Source organism: Crotalus tigris, unplaced genomic scaffold, assembly GCF_016545835.1.
Source record: "Crotalus tigris isolate CLP2741 ecotype Arizona unplaced genomic scaffold, ASM1654583v1 scf7180000024461.5605484, whole genome shotgun sequence".
In the NCBI taxonomy this organism is placed as follows: domain Eukaryota; kingdom Metazoa; phylum Chordata; class Lepidosauria; order Squamata; family Viperidae; genus Crotalus; species Crotalus tigris.
Genome location: NW_024100632.1, coordinates 449,131 through 468,336, shown reverse-complemented (window position 1 = coordinate 468,336; position 19,206 = coordinate 449,131). Strand labels below are relative to the sequence as shown.

The window sequence follows — 19,206 nt, the reverse complement described above, 5'->3', positions numbered from 1 at the left end:
GTGCAGAAATTACGTGGATCCCCTGCAGTATTTTTCTTTTAATTTGGGGTGGGGGTGGGGGTAATGAGTGCACACAATAAAAATCCCTCGATTAAACAGCTGCTTCTGCCAGGGAAATTAATTTTTTTCTCCCCTCTGTGATGACACCTCCAATATGTTTTGTTTTGGGTTTTTTTGCATGCATGGTTAAACATCCAGCTTCTGTATTGAGTTTTGGAGAAGTTGCCTTATATTCAATACTCTGTTATTTATTTGCTTTTTTTTTTTCTCTTTTCCCTTTGGCCTTAATTCATTGTTCTCATACCCCTTCCCACCCTGACACTCTTAAACCTGCTGGGAATATAAATCCTAGGCGATGGGTAGCCAAGGTTTATGGGAGTCGGAGTCCAACATATTTGGACTCTGCTGATAGGTTTCTCTAAACAAAATTATATGTGTGTATGTATGTATGCATGCATGCATGTAGGCAGGTATGTATGTATATATGTATTTAAAAGCCAACACACACATCATAATCCTAACTCTTGATTCCAGATGTTGCACTGCAACAGGAAGTCTGGTCCTTGGTGTCGGGGGAAAATATTGTTTGGATTTTTTTTTTGCTGCCTCTTGATTCTGTTTACGAGGTAGTGGAAGCGATTTATTTTCCACTTCCTCCACGGGGGATTGGGGTTTTCTGCAATTTCTGACTGAATTGAGGAGCAGAGGAAATAACCATTCTTAGGACTCCTGAACAGAGGAGCAGGCTTCAGCTCAAACCAACTGACATCATTTCCAGGCATGGAGAAAAAGCGAGGCTCTTTCAGGGTCCAAAAACATTTTCCTGTTCCTATTTTTTTTCTTCCTTTTCAAAACTAGGTTTTGCTTAGGAAAGATAGTAAGGGAGGCTTAGCCAAGTGAGAATTTAAGACCCAAGGCCTTTTACATCTGAACATAGTTCTTGCAGACTGTACCCCCCAAGCTGAAATTCCTTAATCGCTATATGTAACAGGCAATTATTTTCTCCTTTGTTATCTTAGATTGCAGGATTAATATTTAACTGGCGTTGGACACTACAAAACGTAGAAGTGCCAGTGGTGTTGCTATTCATTTTCTCGTTATTTGTTTGTGTGTTTTGTCTAGGGAAACGTGCATCTGTCATTTGTTAACTGCTGTATTTTATTTCGCATTGCGATTGAACTGGTAAAATGTTAAAGAAATATTAAGGAAAGACGTTATAAAGTCCAATGTAAAAAGCCAAATAATAGCTTTAAAATCCAGTCCAACAAAAGAAAAAAAGAGATGGGAAAGGAAGAGAGAAAGGGGGGGGATGAGAGAAAGAGAAAGAGAGAGAGACAGAGAGAGAGAGAGAGAGAGAGAGAGAGAGAGAAAGAAAGAAAACATTTTTCTCAAAATTCAAACTTCAGATTAAAAAATTACCCAGAGGCTCTGTCTGATAAGAAAGAAAGGAAGAAAGAAAGAAAGAGATGGGAAGGGAAGGGAAGGAGAGAGATGAGAGAGAGAGAGAGAGAGAGAGAGAGATGAGAGAAAGAGAAAGAAAGAGAGAAAGAGAAAGAAAGAAAACATTTTTCTCAAAATTCAAACTTCAGATTAAAAAATTACCCAGAGGCTCTGTCTGATAAGAACTCTCTTTCCCCAATAATTACTTTTTAAAGTCATACAAATGCTTGCATTAGATTTAATTGCTGTTTTCCCCCCACCGACCCCATGGAAACACATTACCAGATAAGAATTCAGTATAAATTAATCACTTTATTACTCTGTTCTTGAAGGTTCCCATCTCAGTGGCGTCCAAGAAAATTAATCCGTCAGATAAAAAAAAACAGCACCCCTATTGGGCCAGGGGAAAGATTTCATCACAGGACAGGGAAGCCACTAAAAAATAATGACAAAAATGGAATCCTCCGCTCTCTTTGTTATGAAGCTGGATAATTAACTGGGCAAGCCAAACAACGACGACGACAACAACAAAACAAACCGCTACATAAAATGAAAGTAGAACACAGTAGGGAATAGAACTTTCATGGACTGAGGTTTAGTTTTCCACTGTTGCTCCTGACCATTTTTCTGTGAAAGAGGTTTTGCAGGGCAGAATTCTCCTGCTGCGGAGAATTCCAGATATCAGTTTTGTTACCGACATTTTCCATCACAAAACCTTCTGCCTTCTATTGTGTTCATCTCGTTATCTGACCTCTCAACTATGCACAAACATGCCTACGTTGATAACTCTGCTGATAACTCTGCATGGTGGTGCATAGATTAGGGCAGCGGTTCTCAACTTGTGGGTCGGGACCCCATTTGGGGTCGAACGACCATTTCACGGGGGTCGCCAAACAACGCAGTCCGCCATTTTTCCCCCCTTTTCTTTAGCTGTGCTACTCCCTTTTATTCTATTGGCTTTCGAAAGCCAATAGAATAGACTCTCTTGAATAGAGTCTAATTCTATTGGCTTTCCAAAGCCAACAGGAATTGTCCAGGCTGTCTCTGCCCTGCTGAGCCCGCCAAAAGTCCCATTCTGCAAACGGTGCTGCACCAGTTGAGTAGTCCTCGACTTACGACCGGTTGGGGGGGTCGCGGCATGAAAAAGGTTGAGAACCACTGGATTAGGGGGCTGGAGGCTGATACACCTACAAAGAACAGTTACAGGAATTGGGTATGTCGAGTCTAATGAAGAGAAGGAGCAGGGGAGACATGATAGCAGTCTTCCAATATATGAGGGGCTCCTACCAAGACAAGGAGCTCAAAGCACCACAAGGCAAGACGAGAAGCAATGGATGAAAACTAATCAAGGAGAGAAGCGACCTAGAACTAAGGAGACATTTCCTGACAGTGAGAACAATTAAACAGGGGAACAACTTGACTCCAGAAGTTGTGGGTGCTCCATCATTGGAGGCTTTGGGCAACCATTTCTTTGAAATAGTTTAGGATCTCCTGCTTGAGCAGGGGGTTGGATTAGACGACCTCCAAGGTCTCTTCCAACTATTATTCTAGGTTGTCTATGTGTCTTTTCTCTAAGGAATGGGTCTTATCATCCCAAACAGGGCTCCAGGACCAGCAATGTTTTGCCCAATATGGGATTTTAAGGGCCATGGAGGTCCTAACCCCCTGTTTCAAGCTCGTCGCCAACACACATTGTCATTATCATTCCAGCTAATTATTCATCTTATCAAAACCCATGATTGCTTATTTTAGAATTTGACTTTGCCCGGCTTGGCACCGTCTCTTCATTACGAGTTGAATAGCCCTTGATTAAGGAGTAAGGCTAGGCGCCTCTTTGGGCTGACCGCAATTGTTTTGAAGGCACCCATCTGAAAATACAGTTGATTAAGGAAGACGCTTTCGTCAAAGGGCCGGGCGTAGGTTCATAATCCGCTGCCCAAGTTCACCAACGAGCTGAAAACCTATTGCGTAAGATCAGCTTCTTCCAAGGTGGCTTTCAAACTCATTCGTCACATCGTGACACTTACCCAAAAGCAAAGACGTCTGAATGCTTGGAGAAAGGTAGCTTGTCTTCTTCCGTTTCAGGCGACAGCTGGTGGATGATCTCGGGTGCCAAGTGGCACAGCCAGCCATTTTGGATCCGCAGTTTGTTCTCTCTCCTGAAGGAAAAGAGAGCAGCCAATTAGTGAACGCCCGCTAGCCTTGGCTCTGTCATGTCCGCCTCAGACAAAAAGAAATGGTATTGATTTTCTGATGTTCCCCAGAACCCATTCTGAGCTTGCTGCTTTCTTGTATCTTCTCTCTCTCTCTCTCTCTCTCTCTCTCTCTCTCTCTCTCTCTCTCTCTCTCTCTCTCTCTCTCTCTCTCTCTCTCTCTCTCTCTCTCTCTATCTCTTCTTCAGGGACACCTGGTCTTACAAGATGGAAACTTCATAGTAAATCAGCTCAGGAACCTGATGCTGGTTTTGACCTGATTTGAACAAAAAGAAACTCATGATAGCAATTTGAGTTTCTTTGGCCTTAGAGATCTGAAGGGGCAAAATGAAGATAAGGCCAGGGTTCTCACCATCTTATTGTCCTGTAAAAATCTCTGGGTTAAGTACCTACGCCTAATGGTTGAAAATAAGGTGTTGACCAACGTCTATAAAACCCTAAAGGGCTTAGGATCCAAGTACTTCAAGATCCTGCTCACAAATACCAGCTGGTGCATTACAATCCACAAACAACATACCGTACCAAACAACAACAAAACTCTTCATTATAGTTTTATTCAGCAGCAGACTCAAGAACATGTCAAAAATAAGTGTCAGGGGCTGGAAAAATGTCACTCCCAAAATAACAAGAAGGGAGGGATAGGGAGAGAGGGAGGAAGGAGAAAGTAGGAAGGAAGGAAGGAAGGAAGGAAGGAAGGAAGGAAGGAAGGAAGGAAGGAAGGAAGGAAGGAAGGAAGGAAGGGAAAGGAACAGAAACGATCCAACAATTGGACCACAACACTTTTCCACTGATTTAGATTTGAACTTGGTGGATCCTGGAATATCTTATATCTGGAGTCATGTTGACCAAGATCCATCAGAATAAGAACAGATTTCATTGTTAATCTTCACGCTTTTCTTAGATCAGTCACTTCCTGCATCTTGTCCTAAACAACCTCTCCCGTGTGCTTGTCGCAAGGAGAAAAACCGATGAATGGGTCCTTTTGTGAACTCCCTAAATCAGTCCCCCCCCCAAAAAAAGCCCACACATTTTCCAGAAAAAGTTTGAGGAAGCAGATGCTTTGCAAAAGAGGAACGTTTCACACCGGTTACCCAGGCAAGGAACGAGTAGAAAAAAGGCAGAAATGAAAGTACGGAATGAGCTGGTGCCATACACAAGTCCCCGAAAAGGAAAAAAATAAAAAAAATAAAACACCCCACGGTTAATCAAAGAGGAGAGAAAGAAGTAAAATGAATCTCCACAAAACTTGTGTTAAAGGTTTGTGTCCAGATGCATTTCAGACCACCTGCTGTGCTTCAATAGCCCAATTCAGAACCTTGATTGGGAAAAACCACCTTCCTGGGCGCATTCTCCTCGGAGTTTCTGGGTCCCCAAACTAACCTACTTCACAGGATTGAAGAGAGAGTGAGAGAGAGAGTGAGTGAGTGAGAGGGGGGGGGATGGAGTTAAGACAGCTGTTCTGAATCCTCGGAAGGAAAGGAAGATAAATGTAAAGTAAATAATTATGACTTGGAGTCGGATGAATCTCTGGGGGTAGAAAGGCTCAAATTTCATTGCAGGTTTGAGATAGTCCTGGGCACAAAAAAGTGCTTGGGGAGGGGGGTCACTGCAGCAGTAAGTAGGGCCGCCGTGCTGTGGATCTGGGTCTGGCAGTCGTTTTAACGTCCCACAATGCCCCCGGGTTGCAGATACAGTCAGGGTCTTCTGGGAAAGGCTGTCGGCAGGCCCAGAGGAAGGGAGAGAGGCAGAGACAGGATCAGAAAAACCCTAACCCCCGGGATATCTGCAACCGTCATAAATGCAAGTCAGTTTGCCAAGAGACTGAATTTTGATTGCGTGACTGCGGGGATGCTGCTACAACGGCCGTTAAGTGTGAAAAATGGTCACAAGTCCCTTTTTTTCTTAGTGCCGTGGTCGCTTTGAACGGTCACTAAATGAACTACTGTAAGCCGAGGATTACTGTGTCCTGGAAGACAGGGTTCCTTGCTTTTTAGTTCTTTCTACCACTGTGACTACCGCCAGCCAGCAGAGCTTGCTTTTCAGTCATCCCCCAAAAGGATCTCAAATACCCCAGCTCATTGCCCCCCCCCTCCTCCCGGCTCCTGGGGGAAAGAAAACCGGCCATTTCCTCTCTGGAGTAACAACAAACGAACAGAAGGATTGGATCTCCAGTGGGATTCGGGCCGAGGCCGAGAATCACAATGCAGCCCACGAGTCACACAGGAGGCTCCAGCCTTCTGCAGCCTGACTCATCCGAGGAGGAAGGGGGTAACGTGGGATGGGAGTGGGCAGGGGAGGAGAGGGCGAAGACAGATGTTGGCAGATTTGCTCTCTGCAAGGGATACTCCTCCCTCCCTCCCTCTCAGAATCATGATAGCAATAGCACTTATACACAGCTTCGCAGGGCTTTCTAGCCCTCTCTGAGCGGTTTACAGAGTCAGCCTCTTGCCCCCCCCCCAACAATCTGGGTCCTCGTTTAACCGACCTCGGAAGGATGGAAAGTCGGAGTCAACCTTAAGCCGGTCAGGATCGAACCTCTGGCAGTGAACAGAGTGCTATTCTGCATTCTAACCACTGGCAGGAAGGGAGGGAGGGAGGGAGGGAGGGAGAGAGGGAAGGAAGGGAGGGAGGGAGGGAGGGAGGGAAGGAAGGAAGGAAGGAAGGAAGGAAGGAAGGAAAGAAGGAAGGAAAGAAGGAAGAAAGAGAGAGGGGGAGAGGGGGAGAGGGAGGGAGGGAGGGAAGGAAGGAAGGAAGGGAGGGAAGGAAGGAAAGAAAGAAGGGAGAGAGGGAAGGAAGGAAAGGGAGGGAGGGGGAAAGAGAAAGGAAGGAAGGAAGGAAGGAAGGAAGGAAAAAAAGAAAGAAAGAAAGAAAGAAAGAAAGAAAGAAAGGGGGGGAGAGGGAGAGAGAGAGGGAAGGAAGGAAAATAGCAATAGCACTTAGACTTATATACCGCTTCGCAGTGCTTTACAGCCCTCTCTAAGCGGTTTACAGAGTCAGCCTTTTGCCCCCAAACAATCTGGGTCCTCATTTAACCAACCTCGGAAGGAGGGAAGGCTGAGTCAACCTTGAGATGGTCAGGCTCCCTCCCTCCCTCCCTCCCTTCTTGTTATTTTGGGAGTGGTTAGCGATTCCTCCCCCACCCCTCATTTGTAATACGCAACCCAGATGCCTTGGAAACCGGGGCTCAGGTAACCTAAACTGAGTTGTACCGGGGTTCTCGGGTGACTGAGCCCAAGCGTCGCCCCAAACCCCAGACGGCCGGCACCTCCTGTCCATCCAGAAACGGAAGGAAACAAATCGTGAGCATCTCACGGTGGCCTCCGACGCGGCGGGGAAGAGCACGTCAAGCACAAGTCAAAAAAGAAAAGAACAAAGCCTCATCCATCTCCTGGATGACAGCGGTGCAGAGGGCAGAGCTGATATACCTGTCTGTCAGGTGCAAGGGACCAGAACAATTCCACAGCCAAAGGGGCTTCTTCATTGCTGTTCTTCTATTACAAGAATCTCCCCAGACTAACAGGCAGATAAAAGCTTCAAAAGTCTGGCCTCTGTCACTTCCTTCCAACCTTCTACTTTAGCTGGAGATGCCACCTCCCTGTCTTCTTTTTGAGATGAACTAACTATTAACAGGCTTGGACAGGTTGCTTTTTAAAGTCACCTTTGGCATCAGATCCAAGAGCTGATTCACGGCACACGCTCACAATCCGTGATCCCGGCGCAGCCAGGGCAAACTTTTTAGAACTTTAAAAACTTTGGACAAAGTGACTTTTCTTATTCTTCTCTCTCTGTCCCTCCCTTTCCATAAGACTGACATCTCTTTGTCCACCTGTTTCAAGTTAGAAAATCCCCAGCGCTAATATCTGGAAGCCTTTTCTTGTACCAAACAGCGGGATCAAAATTGCTTTAAATAAATAACTAATTATGCAATAAACCTGGAGAGGGTATAAATAGACGGTTATTTTTTTCGAAGGGAGGTGGGGTAAGGCGGAATGAGAAATATGAAACCTACACACAGCAGAGTTAGCCACTTCAACCTGACAATTGATACACCTCAAAGAAGGAGGGGGGGGGGACAGAAAAAGGGAAATAAGCAGGCCATTATCTCTTTTTTAATCCAGTACCTTTGACACGCCATAATTACAGAAAGATTAAAATGTGTGATTTATCTCGCAGGCAGCTTTGCAATAAAGCAATAATTAGCGGCAAGGAAAATCTGCACAATAGCTGGGGTTTAATTCCATTCCTTTTTTTCTTTTCTTTTCTTTTCCTTTTTGATTTGGGAAAGAACCTGTAAGTACAATGTTACATCTAAATCGCAGACCGCAAGCCATGAAAATTGCCTTTTAAAAAAAAATGTTCTCGAAACAAATTAATTAAATTTCTAGAGAGAAAGATGGAACGTGGGAAGAGCGACGAAAGTGGCCCCTGCTCGGAAAAAGGTCTGGATGACATTGTGTGTGATGTCATCAACGATTTTATGTCAATGTTTGTGTCATAAAATGCTTGATAAATATTTCCCGAATTTTAATTCCATGGGAATTGCACCCTGCTTGCCTGCACAGGTTGTGGGTGCTCCATCACTGGAGCTTTTCAAGAAGAATCTGGACAGCCATTTGTCCAGAATATTATAGGATCTCCTGCTTGAGCAGGTGGCTGGACTAGAAGACCTCCAAGGTCCCTTTCAATCCAGCTATTCTATGTTCTATGTTCTGTGATGTATGTATGTGGAGAGATTCCAAAGATATCTGTCTCTCTGCGGGCACAATTCTCTGAAAATGAAATGCGTTTGATTTGCCTTCTTTGCTTTGAAATCCACAGCATCGCTGCCCAGCTATGATTAATGCCTGCACAAAATTCATTTTGCACCTTCTCGGGACCAAAATTGAGCCAGTTCCGTGAAAGAATGGAAGGAAGTCTCCTTCTTGATGGAGTCTCTCTGCCACCCCGGAAAAGGGCATCCGAATGTGGTCTTATAAAACCCTCCCAAGAACTAAATCAAAATGCCTCTTCCCGGGAAATCAAAATGCCTTCGATAAGGCTTCGTATTGTCCAGCGTTGCGCTTGGAAACGTAACAGCCATCGAAGAGGTGGAAAAGGAGGGAACGGGAACGAAGGAAGGTGACGTTTCTCCAACCTACCTGCCTGCTTGCAGAACTCCAGATATACTGAAGAGGCCGAAATCTGTGATCACCACTTTCCCGTTGTCGTAGAATATATTTTTAGATTTGAGATCTTTATGGAGGATCCCCTTCGCGTGCAGGTAGCCCATTCCCTGTTAAAACAAGGAAACGGAGTGAAGAGTTGCAGAGAGACTTCTGGGCCATTTCAAAACAATTTTTAGAATTATATACACATGTTTCCCCCCCCCTCAAAAAAAATTTTGGGATCCATTTTAGATGTTGGTTGATCTAGAAGGCATCTTACAATAAAGTCCAAAGGTCCCTTAAAAGCCCATCAGCTCCAAACCCAGATCAAGACAGGTTAAGCAGAATGTCTAAAGATCTCTGATAAAAGAAGCACAGAAATAGAGAATCATAAGGCTGGGAAGGACCTTGGACGTTTGGCCATCAATCTGATCCACTGTCAAATCACTCAGAGCTCTTTCTAGCATTTCATCAATATCCTCATTATTATAATTCAAAGCCACTGGTTTAGGTTTGACCCTGGTAGCAAGAAGAGAGCTTGCCCATCAAAGGGGACAGGATAACACTGTTCCAATATTTGAGGGGCTGCCACAAAGAAGAGGGGGTTCAACCTATTTTCCAGAGCACCAGAAGGCGAGACAAGAAACATTAGAGGGAAACTAATCAAGGAGAGAAGAAGCAACCCAGAATTATGGAGAAATTTCCTAATGGAGAGAGCAATTAACCAATGGGATAACCAAAGGTGAAGATGGATCATTCTCTGCTCACCGGCCCCCACCGTAATCTCAAATCCACCTCTGGCTTGCATGCAGCAGTGGTGTTAACGGTTTAGAAGCATAATGGATGCGGAGGCAAGGCGATTTGTCATCACCTTTTCTCCTCTGTAAAAAGCTCCAGTCAGTACTCACAAAAACTGCCATCTTAGGCCCTACTGGCGATAGTCTCTTAGAAAAAAGATATGTCTAGAGAGAAGGTGAGTCACCGGCTTCTTGGCTAAATTGCACAGTTTTGTCTCTCCTCCAGGCATTCATCAAGGGATTTATAGGAGCGCCCAAAGAGATGCTACCCAATGGCTAGATGTCAGAATGTGCACAGTCTTATTGCGCGAGATAACCCAGGAGTAAACACGGTAAACAGTGGTCTATATAGTAAATGGTGTCTTATCTTACACTATCTACAATATCATACCCCAGGAACAATATACATACACGTGCTAATACAACAGGATCCAACACACCAGGATTACAACAGGAAAACGGAAGAGAAAGAACATAGCAGGGGAGCCCTCCCTTTACACAAAGGCTCTTAAAGAGACGCAGACCCTGCTGAGTCATTCCCATCATTACATCTTGCATTACATAAGCTGGTTAGTTGTTAAATCGTTACCTTGACACTAGAGATGACTCTTTGGTAACAACCACATTTGGGGCTGAAGGTCAGAGAATCTGGCTCACCACAAATAGAAATACAAGTCACAGGACTCATCCTAAGGAGTATCCTTCCAGGTCTAATCTTAGGGCATGTTTCTTTGGGGGGGGCGGAGACAGAGAATCTCACCACTCTCATGGATGAGAAGAGCTTTCCCCCAACTGCCCCCCGAGATACAGACGACTAACATTTGTGGTAGCCTCTATAAAAAGCCTTCTAAATATCCATCTGTCTCTAGGTTTGCATAGGAATTATTTTCAGTGGGTTTCATTGTTTCAGTACCTTTAAATGTGTGGGGGGATTTTTTTATTTTTTTTTTACCAGCTTTGAGATTTAGGGATTGTAGCGGTGATTTCTACACCCGGCATCAAATTACTCACTCGAGACTGCCCAGGACATGCTGGGAGCAAGCCCCTCCTCCTCCTCCTCCTCCTCCTCCTCCTCCTCCTCCTCCTCCTCCTCCTCCTCCCCTCTCCTACCTTGACAATCTCCTGAGCAATGTGTCGTGTTTTGTTGACATCCAGGACCATTTTGACATCTCTCACCACCGAATAGAGGGTTCGTCCTTTGCACAAGCTGAAAAGAAGAGCGGAATTTTAAGTGGCTGATTGTAGCAAGGGGAAGGAGAGGGAAACTGGTCCCCCCAAAAGCCTGCCATGAAACCTGGAAAGAAAGAAAGAAAGAAAGAAAGAAAGAAAGAAAGAAAGAAAGAAAGAAAGAAAGAAAGAAAGAAAGAAAGAGGGAGGGAGGGAGGAGGACAAAGACTGAGATAGAGAAGAAGAGAGAAAGAGATAGAAAAAGACCCAAATAAAAAGAGAGAAAGAGGAAAAGAGAGATAAACAGAAATAGAAGAATAGAGAAAGAAAAGGAAAAAGAGAGAAAGAGAGGGAGGAAGGGAGGGAGGAAGCAATGAAGGAAAGAAGGAAGGAAGGAGAGAGGACAAAGACAGAGATAGAGAAGAAGAGAGAAAGAGAAAGACACAAATAAAAAGAGAGAAAGAAGGAAAGATAGAGACAAACAGAAATAGAAGAATTGAGTAAGAAAAGGAAAAAGAGAGGGAGAGAAAGAGAAACAGAAAGAAAAAAGGGAAGGAAGGAACAGAGAGACAGAGAAACAAAGAAAGAAGAGAAAAAGAGAAGAGAAAAAAAAAACCAAAAAACCCACAATGGAACAAAAAGAGATGGATTTCCAATCAGAACAACACATAACAGTTTGGGTCTTGTAGAGAAGATTATATGTAGGGAGGCACCTTCCGTTCAATTTGGGATGTTCAGAGATTCTGCATATCCCCCATGCCTAGTTTTACGCACGCCTTTGGCCCATGCAAAAAAACGAGAGCCTTGTGACACGAAGACCAGGCTCCCAAAAGAGAGGAGGGGGGGGGGAGGGAGAGAGAAAATAATAATAATAAAATAAAACCATCAGCCGGGCAAGATTTGCCCATCTCCCTTTTTCTGCTGCCGAGAAGATCTATTTGTGGAGTCTTAATTACCCAATGCAGCTGCCGGTGCTGGGGAGAAAGGAGGGGACACTGAAACCAATTAAAATCTGTATTGACATTTGAATCATGTAATGGAGCCTGTGGGTGGATGCTGCCTCGACTTCTCCCCCCCCCACTGAAAAGACCCCCTTCTCCAGCACGCACACACCGGCTCTCTTGCCCACCTACGCTCACTCGTTACGGGCAAAGGGGGGAAGCACAAGCTGAATACCTGAGAATAAACCCTCTGAAACGAAAGCCAGTTTGGAGGATCGCAGGTGTGGATTTAACCTGGTTCTGTTGCGAGAGGAAAGAGAGGCAGGGATGCATCCTCCCCCCCCCCCCGGTCTTGTGCTACCCACATCAACTGCAACACAACATTCCAGCTTCTATGGACTTTTTATGTTGTTGAATGCTGGACATCCGCTCCCGTTTTTGCCCTGGTATACAACACAGACCACGATGCTTTCCAGAATAAGGTCTATTTCATTTCCCATATGGGGGAAGAAAGAGAAAGGACACGGCGCAGGATCGTTGTTTTCCTGATGACATTTCTGATTTTTCTGCCTTTCCAACAAGTGTGAAGTGATGCCTGGCAGGAGCCTGGGTTCAATGGGCCAAGCAGACTTGCGAGCCCACCCACTGTCTCTTTGGTGCTTCTCGTCACACCTCATCTCCAGAACAATGGGGTAACTGGACCCTGCAGATGGGCTAGCTGTGTGGCCGTCGCATCCCACTCTGAACAATTCTGCAAATCAAGCAGCCTGCTCGTCGGGGCCTGCTGTGGTAGAAATTCAAAACGTCTTCAGAAGCCGGGGCAGGCATTAATGAGAAAGAACTGGAGATGGTAGGAACTGCTCAGCTTCTCCTGAGGGAGTCCATACAGACTCGGAGCAGGTGGTCTAATATATAAGGAACATGGAGGCAAACCAGCCACACTGAAAGAGCGGACTCCTCCATGGGTGTTTTAATTACGTTGAGAAAAGGGTGTGCAAAGACAGAAGATGACCAGGTCAAGTGGAACAGTCAAGCCACAGCTGAGCCTCCTTCGGCGTAACCTGTCTGTGGCCCCTGTTACTACCAAAGAGGTAGCTACCCCATGGTGAGAAGGGAGTATACTGTATATTTCAGAAGTACCTAAGCTGAGCCTTAGATGTGACGGAATGGAGCAGGCTGGATAACCAGAGGAGTAAAAGCTGGCTCGGTCCAGATGTTACCTGTGAGAGAAAGAGGATGAAGACAGCTCCTCCCTAATAGTTCTCAAAGTACATGGTAGATGCAGAGAGTAGAGTGCTTCACTTCGGCACAATTCTGTCTATAGCTGTGAAATAATAAAGACAGCAGTTTGGAAGAATAACAATGTTTCCTCCTTGGTTTTCGGGCCTGACGCTAGCCCTGTTATCATTTCCCCGTGTACAAACATTTATACCTGCACCAGAGAGCAGTACCTGTCACAGGTGGCAGGAGCAGGGCGGGGCCAAGAATGGGATGGAGAAGAAACTATTATCACCATCTCTGCAAGGCTATCCTTTCCCCTCTTCCTGTATTTGAAAATTGTGAATGACAGACACCTTGAAGACCAAGCTCCAATGAATGGGACCTTCTGTCAGGCCCCAAGAACCACCTGGAGTGACTTAAGAATAGCTTCCTATTGCTCTTCACCTATAGACAGAATCTTGCCAGATTAAAGCACCTATTTGCATAACTACAGATACACTCTGGGAATTGCTAGGGAGGAGCTGTTTTAATCCTCTTGCTGCCTACCAGACTTTCTAAGCTTTGCCCTCTGGAATGTAACCCCACCGTCTTGGGAATCCAGACTACATTCCACCACATTCTCTGGGTGAAGCCAAAAGCACACAGAACTGACACGTTTGCTGACACTAAAATTCTCATTCTGAAAGCAAGTAAACCACACACAGACACACACAAAATACAATCTCTAAGGACTGGACAGAGATAAGGATTGCTTAAAGGATGCTGATCTTTTCCTGGGCCTTGAGTTAGCAGAGTGAGCTGATCCTGTTCATGCTCTGTCATTTTCCCCGTATCAATTGCTAAGATATATTTTCTACAAAATTAAAACTCTCTGGGATCCTCAAGCGTTTTTCTCTCTGTGGTGGGAAAAATGGTGTACCAAACCCGTAGCAGAAAATGAAGTGGGTGGCAAGTAACAAAGTACAGTATCAGCGAGAAGGGTGGCCTGAAAATTAATAAATAAGATAAAAATTAGCTTGCTGCCTAAAACTTTTATCGTTTCCTTTCCAGAGGAACTCTTTTAAAATAACACTTCCCCAATTAGGCTGCGCGTACATTTACAAAGCCAAACAAAACACTCCAGATCCTGAAATAAGAGTCAAGGAACATGTATGAGTGGCCCTCAACTTCATTTCAGATGTTCTTCAAGGCTGAACGAAGGCCAACAAAGCACATCTGCTCCTTTGACCCCATGCAGAATGAAGATCCCATTGAGCAGGCATGGATGGATGTCAGTTTTGATCTCCCAGTTTCTCTTCTTTCAGTTTGGTTTTGTCTTTGAGGATTTACTAGTCTGTCATTTAGGGTGACACCTGCGAATCTGCTTTGAAGTGCTGCTCAAAAGGCAAATTGAACAAGCCTCTCGGTGGCCTCTCCTGATTAAATTGGAAAGGAAGAGTTCTTCCAAGCATGGAGAAGGCTGTTTGTAAAGCTGAGGGAGAAACCTGTTGAGGAACAGCAGATGTCAACCCTAATTCAGCAAGAGAATCTCGGGGAGCTGCGCAGTTACTGAACATTCAAGATTTTTTAATAACTCGGCACTCAACGTCTTCTCCCAGAGGGGACGAGGGTGCTTCCTCATGCACCTGACAATTTATCTCTCTCTCTTTTCTTCTGTCCTCTTGGCAAAGAACACTGGCATTGTCTTATGTGCTGATTTTTGTGTGTGTTCCCCCCCCCCTTCTGTACTGCTATGCCATCTCTGGGATGGTGTTATGGCCTTTGAAAAGCAAACGTTTATAGAAAGCCACTGTACACAAGATTAGATCTTCAGTGACTGCTGATGGAAATAGCAATAGCAATAGCCTTTAGGCTTATATACAACTCCATGGTGCTTTCCAGCACTCTCTTGGGGGGGGGGGGTTTACGATGCAAAGAGTTATTTGCATCTTGCCCCCAACAATCTGGGTCTCGTTTTACTGACCTCGGAAGGATGGAACGCTGGTCAGGACTGAACTCCTGGCTGTGGGCAGAGACTGCCTGCAATAATGCAATTTAACCCCTGTGCCACCAGATGTTCTTCAGAAGGTATCTTTTTAAGATTCTCAATCATCCATGTTCAGTTGCCCACTGAGTGGTGGGGAATGGAAGGATTTCTATTCCTTTGCAGTCATCTGATTGTCAGTCCTTTGAAGATCTGTCGTTCGCTCTCTGAGAGTCGTTGAGGCCACTTGGGGGTTTATCTGTGTCTTCCTGAATCAGAGTGCAAATGGGTGTGGGACCTTCTTGGGACTGCTGAAGGTCATTAGCTCTCTGAGAAAGGGTTTCAGCAGTCCCAAGAAGATTCAGAGAAGAGCAACTAAGATGATCAAAGGCCTGGAGGCTAAAACATACGAAGAACGGCTGCGGGACTTGGGTTTGGCTAGTCTAAAGAAAAGAAGAAATAGGGGAGACGTGATAGCAGTGTTCCAGTATCTGAGGGGCTGCCACATGGAAGAGGGGGCCAGGTTGTTCACCAAAGCACCAGAGAGAAGGACGAGGAACAATGGTTGGCAGCTGATCAAGGAGAGAAGCAACCTGGAATTAAGGAGAAACTTCCTGACAGTGAGGACAATCAACCAGTGGAACAGATTTGGGTATCTTTTTCAAGGGCTCGATCCTGGGACAATACGCTTTATTACCAAGCAACAGTTAGTTGCATCCCCAAGTAGGTTCAGTACATGTTCAGTGTAGAAGAAGGCACAATGTAGAAGAAGTTTGCGCAAGAGAAAAAAAGAGAGAGATGCCGAGAGCTCTCTGAAGCATTTTTTTCCAAGTAGACTTGATCAGTCAGATGAGGAAGAAAAGGAGGAGAGCAAATATTAGAGGCTCAGAGACGCTCTGATGAAGAAGTGGGAGCCTTTCATATGTAAGTACACACGGTTTTGTGGCTGCCACCTTGCAACACCTGGGCCTATTAAGAAGCCACCTGCCCGATCTTTTCAAGGGTTCTGTTTGGTGGGTTGTTTTCTTTCCACTTCCTTCAACTAGGCTTCAGTCTCAAAGAAAAATACCTCGATTGAGTCAAAAGATCACGGTAATGTTTCTGCTCTCCCTAGCTGAAAATTGCTGGGTTTTCTTTGATTTCCCCCCCCCCCCACTTTCCAAAGGTGCTATTGACCCGAAACTCTTTCAACAGGCATGTTTAAGAGGTGTATTTTTGCAAATGAAAGAAAGCCAAACTCTCTTTGATATGCACACCTCCCGATTCCCTCTCGGAGGAGAAGGAGGAGGAACCCAAGCCCTTTATACCAGCACAGCTCCGCTCTTGGAAAACAAATTTGCAAATATGAAGCGAGGACCTGGCAACGCCGTGTGAGTCAAGCACCCCAAACAAGGTCTCGGCACCATTAAATTGGCCAATTAAGGAGCACCTGGCTTTGTAAAAAGGCTCAACCTTTCCGTACAAGGAATGTGAAATAAGTTCTGTTTTCCCTGGCTTTGCTGAAATGCGGCATGCCTAATTTGGTTTCCCCCTTGGATTCATGGGTGTCCATGCTAGATTCGAAGGCTAGAGGACAAAATGTTTACCAACGAACGAAGGTTGTAAACAGCCAGGCTGATGATGGGAAATTCACGCTATGGTAGCCTTACAGATGCTCCTACATTGAGGTAACTGACTCATAGCAGGTCAAATCCTGCCCAGCGTTTGACTCCCTGTGGACCCACGGCAAGGTCAGATGGATGGTTGAAAATTAAAGATTTTTTTAAAATTGATTTTATTAGTTTTTATGAGGTTAGGAATAAGGTGGGGTCTGGGGTGGGGTGGGATTTAGGTAAGGTTGGGGTTTCCCCAAATAACATTCTCAATGTTTAGCAAACGGCATAATGTCTGGATTCATGTGTTTAACAAACAATAATAGATAATAGTTCATTATCATAAGCCGTATGTTAATTAATCACTCAATAGCCGCCTTCCTGCTAATATATATTCAACATTACATATCACATTCCTTTCTCTCTGACTTGTTTTTCTAGCCATGGATAGACGTTATCCCATGTTCTAAAGTACACCGAGTCTTCTTTCTCTTTTCTCTTTAAAGTCAACCTATCCATTTCTGTACACTCTAGAATCTTCTTGATTAGTACTTCTTCAGCTGGTTAAGTTTTCATTTTTCCAATGTTGGGCAACTACAATTCTTGCTGCCGTTAGTACGCGCAGTGTTAAATATCTGCAATCTTCCTCGTAATTAGCTCCTATTATTCCTAACAGAAATAATTCTGGTTTGAAAATTAAATGTCGATTGATCTGCACACGCTGAAGAAGTACACTGAAAAGGCTACCCTGATTTCCACACTGGTTACAGATAGTCCTCAAGTAACGACTGGAGCGCAGCCTGGCAATTAGCGGTTGTAAGTTGTGACAGTTGTAAAGCAAGTCGTCATGTAACTGACCCGATTTTATGACCTTTTTTGCAGAAGTCATAAAGCAAATGCCGCAATCCTGAAGGGAACCCATTGTTTGTTATGGACTAGTTTGGGGGGTTTTTTGGCTGGAAACCGGAAGTAAATTGACCAAGGGATATCGCAGGTGCTTTTGGGGGGGAAAGGGTCCGTCGTAACTTTGAATGATTGCTAAGCTACTGGTCATAAATAGAGGACTACCTGGCTGAGGAATTCTGAAAGCTGAATCCACAAGTCTTAAAGTTTGCCTAGTTTGAAGACCAGTGCTCTAGGCAAGAAGATCTTATCTGGACCATCTCCTTCTCATGGAGAAGCTGCCCTCTTGTCTTCCTCAACAGACTCATGACTTCGCTCGTCAGAAAGGTCGCAAAAGGGGATCACATGACCCCGGGGACACTGCGACCGTCATGAGTACGAGTCAGTTGCCAAGCGCCTGAATTTTGCTCACGTGACCCTGGGGATGTTGCAATGGTGGTCGGCGTGAAAAACGGTCGTTAAGTCAGTTTTTTCAGTGGTGCTGCAACTTCGAACGGTCACTAAAGGAACGGTTGTAAATTGAGGACTACCTGCCTACTCGCGCATACGCACAATGAATTCCACACGGCCTTTGAAAGGTGAAGACACGAAGGAAGTCCCATTGCTTTGTAACAGCCCCAACACTAGCCAAGGGACGGAGCTTACTATTAACAGGCTATTACCGTTAAGGGTGGGGGAGGAGGGGGGAGGGAGGGAGAGCAAGAGAGAACAGTTGCCCTATGGCGCTGCTGACCGCAGGGCGGTCATTCCCAACCTCCCTGTCTTCTTAAGGTAGAACCCATTTGGAATGTGCAATCGGTCTGAGGAATGCTCAGCCAAGCGAGCGCAATCCCCAGTGGCTTGTTTGACTAGGGGGGGAGGGTCGGTGAGGCTGGGGAAGAGATATGTGATCTATTTACACAAGCTGGAGGCAGCGGGGGAAAATGAATCAAGCTAACAAGCCATCGTGACTTTGTAGGAGCCATAGCAGAGAGAGGAGGGGAGGGAGGGAGGGAGAGAGAGAGAAAGAGAAAAGAGGGAGAGGGAGGGAGAGAGAGAGAGAGAGAAAAGAGGGGGAAGAAGTAAGGGAGAGAGAGAGAAGAAGGGGAAAGAAGCGAGGGAGGGAGAGAGAGAGAGAGAGAAGGAGGGAGAGAAAGAAAGAGGGAGGAAGGGATAGAGAGAGAGAGAGAAAGAAAAGAGGGGGAGGGAGGGAGAGAAAGAGAAGAGAGGGAGAGAAAGGGAGAGAGAGAGAGGGAGAAGAGGGGAAGAAGCGAGGGAGGGAGGGAGAGAGAGAAGAGAGAGGAGAGAGGGAGGGAGAACTATACCTTTTTCATATCTTATGTATTTTTGTTTACTTAGAAGTATTTGACTCTACTGCCAAGCGCCAGGGAAATCAGGAGATCCAGGCAGTTCTAATGGATATCAAGATTTATTCTAAGCTTAAGCTCTCTACAAGAATCTAAACTACTAACAGTCAATGCAATTTGGCGGTACATAAGGACTTCATGGTGGGCTGGACTTGGATCTCTTGAATACATAAAGGGGCTCATCTCTTGCAGACATCTCATTACCCAAACTAGGTAACATCCTCAATAGCAAACCCTGCTCCCTATTAGCACGGATGATGTTACCTAGTTTGGTAATGAAACGTCTGCAAGAGAACATCCAAGCTCAGAGAGCACCAAGGAGCCCACAATATGGACTGAACGTTATGGTGGTATGCCGGGAAAAAGAAAGGGGGTATTTTTTTTTCAAATCCTGGGGAGTCCCGTTTCACGCCACACCAATACAGAGTCTGAGTACTGTACAAGCAACGGAACCTTCAAGTTCCCTTCACCTACAAACT

At 45.2% G+C, this 19,206-nt stretch overlaps 1 protein-coding gene across 6 annotated transcripts in view; it reads right to left on the bottom strand.

Annotated features, from left to right (window-relative positions):
* The window catches only part of KSR2 (kinase suppressor of ras 2), a 113,582-nt gene that overhangs the window by 6,982 nt on the left and 87,394 nt on the right, over positions 1-19,206 (bottom strand). For all 6 annotated transcript variants that reach the window (XM_039332583.1, XM_039332578.1, XM_039332580.1 and 3 more), the window contains 3 exons: positions 10,705-10,801; positions 8,792-8,925; positions 3,468-3,599 (listed from right to left, as the gene is read on the bottom strand). In XM_039332583.1, coding sequence (XP_039188517.1) covers positions 3,468-3,599; positions 8,792-8,925; positions 10,705-10,801 — 363 coding nt within the window. The remainder of the gene's footprint in view (positions 1-3,467; positions 3,600-8,791; positions 8,926-10,704; positions 10,802-19,206) is intronic.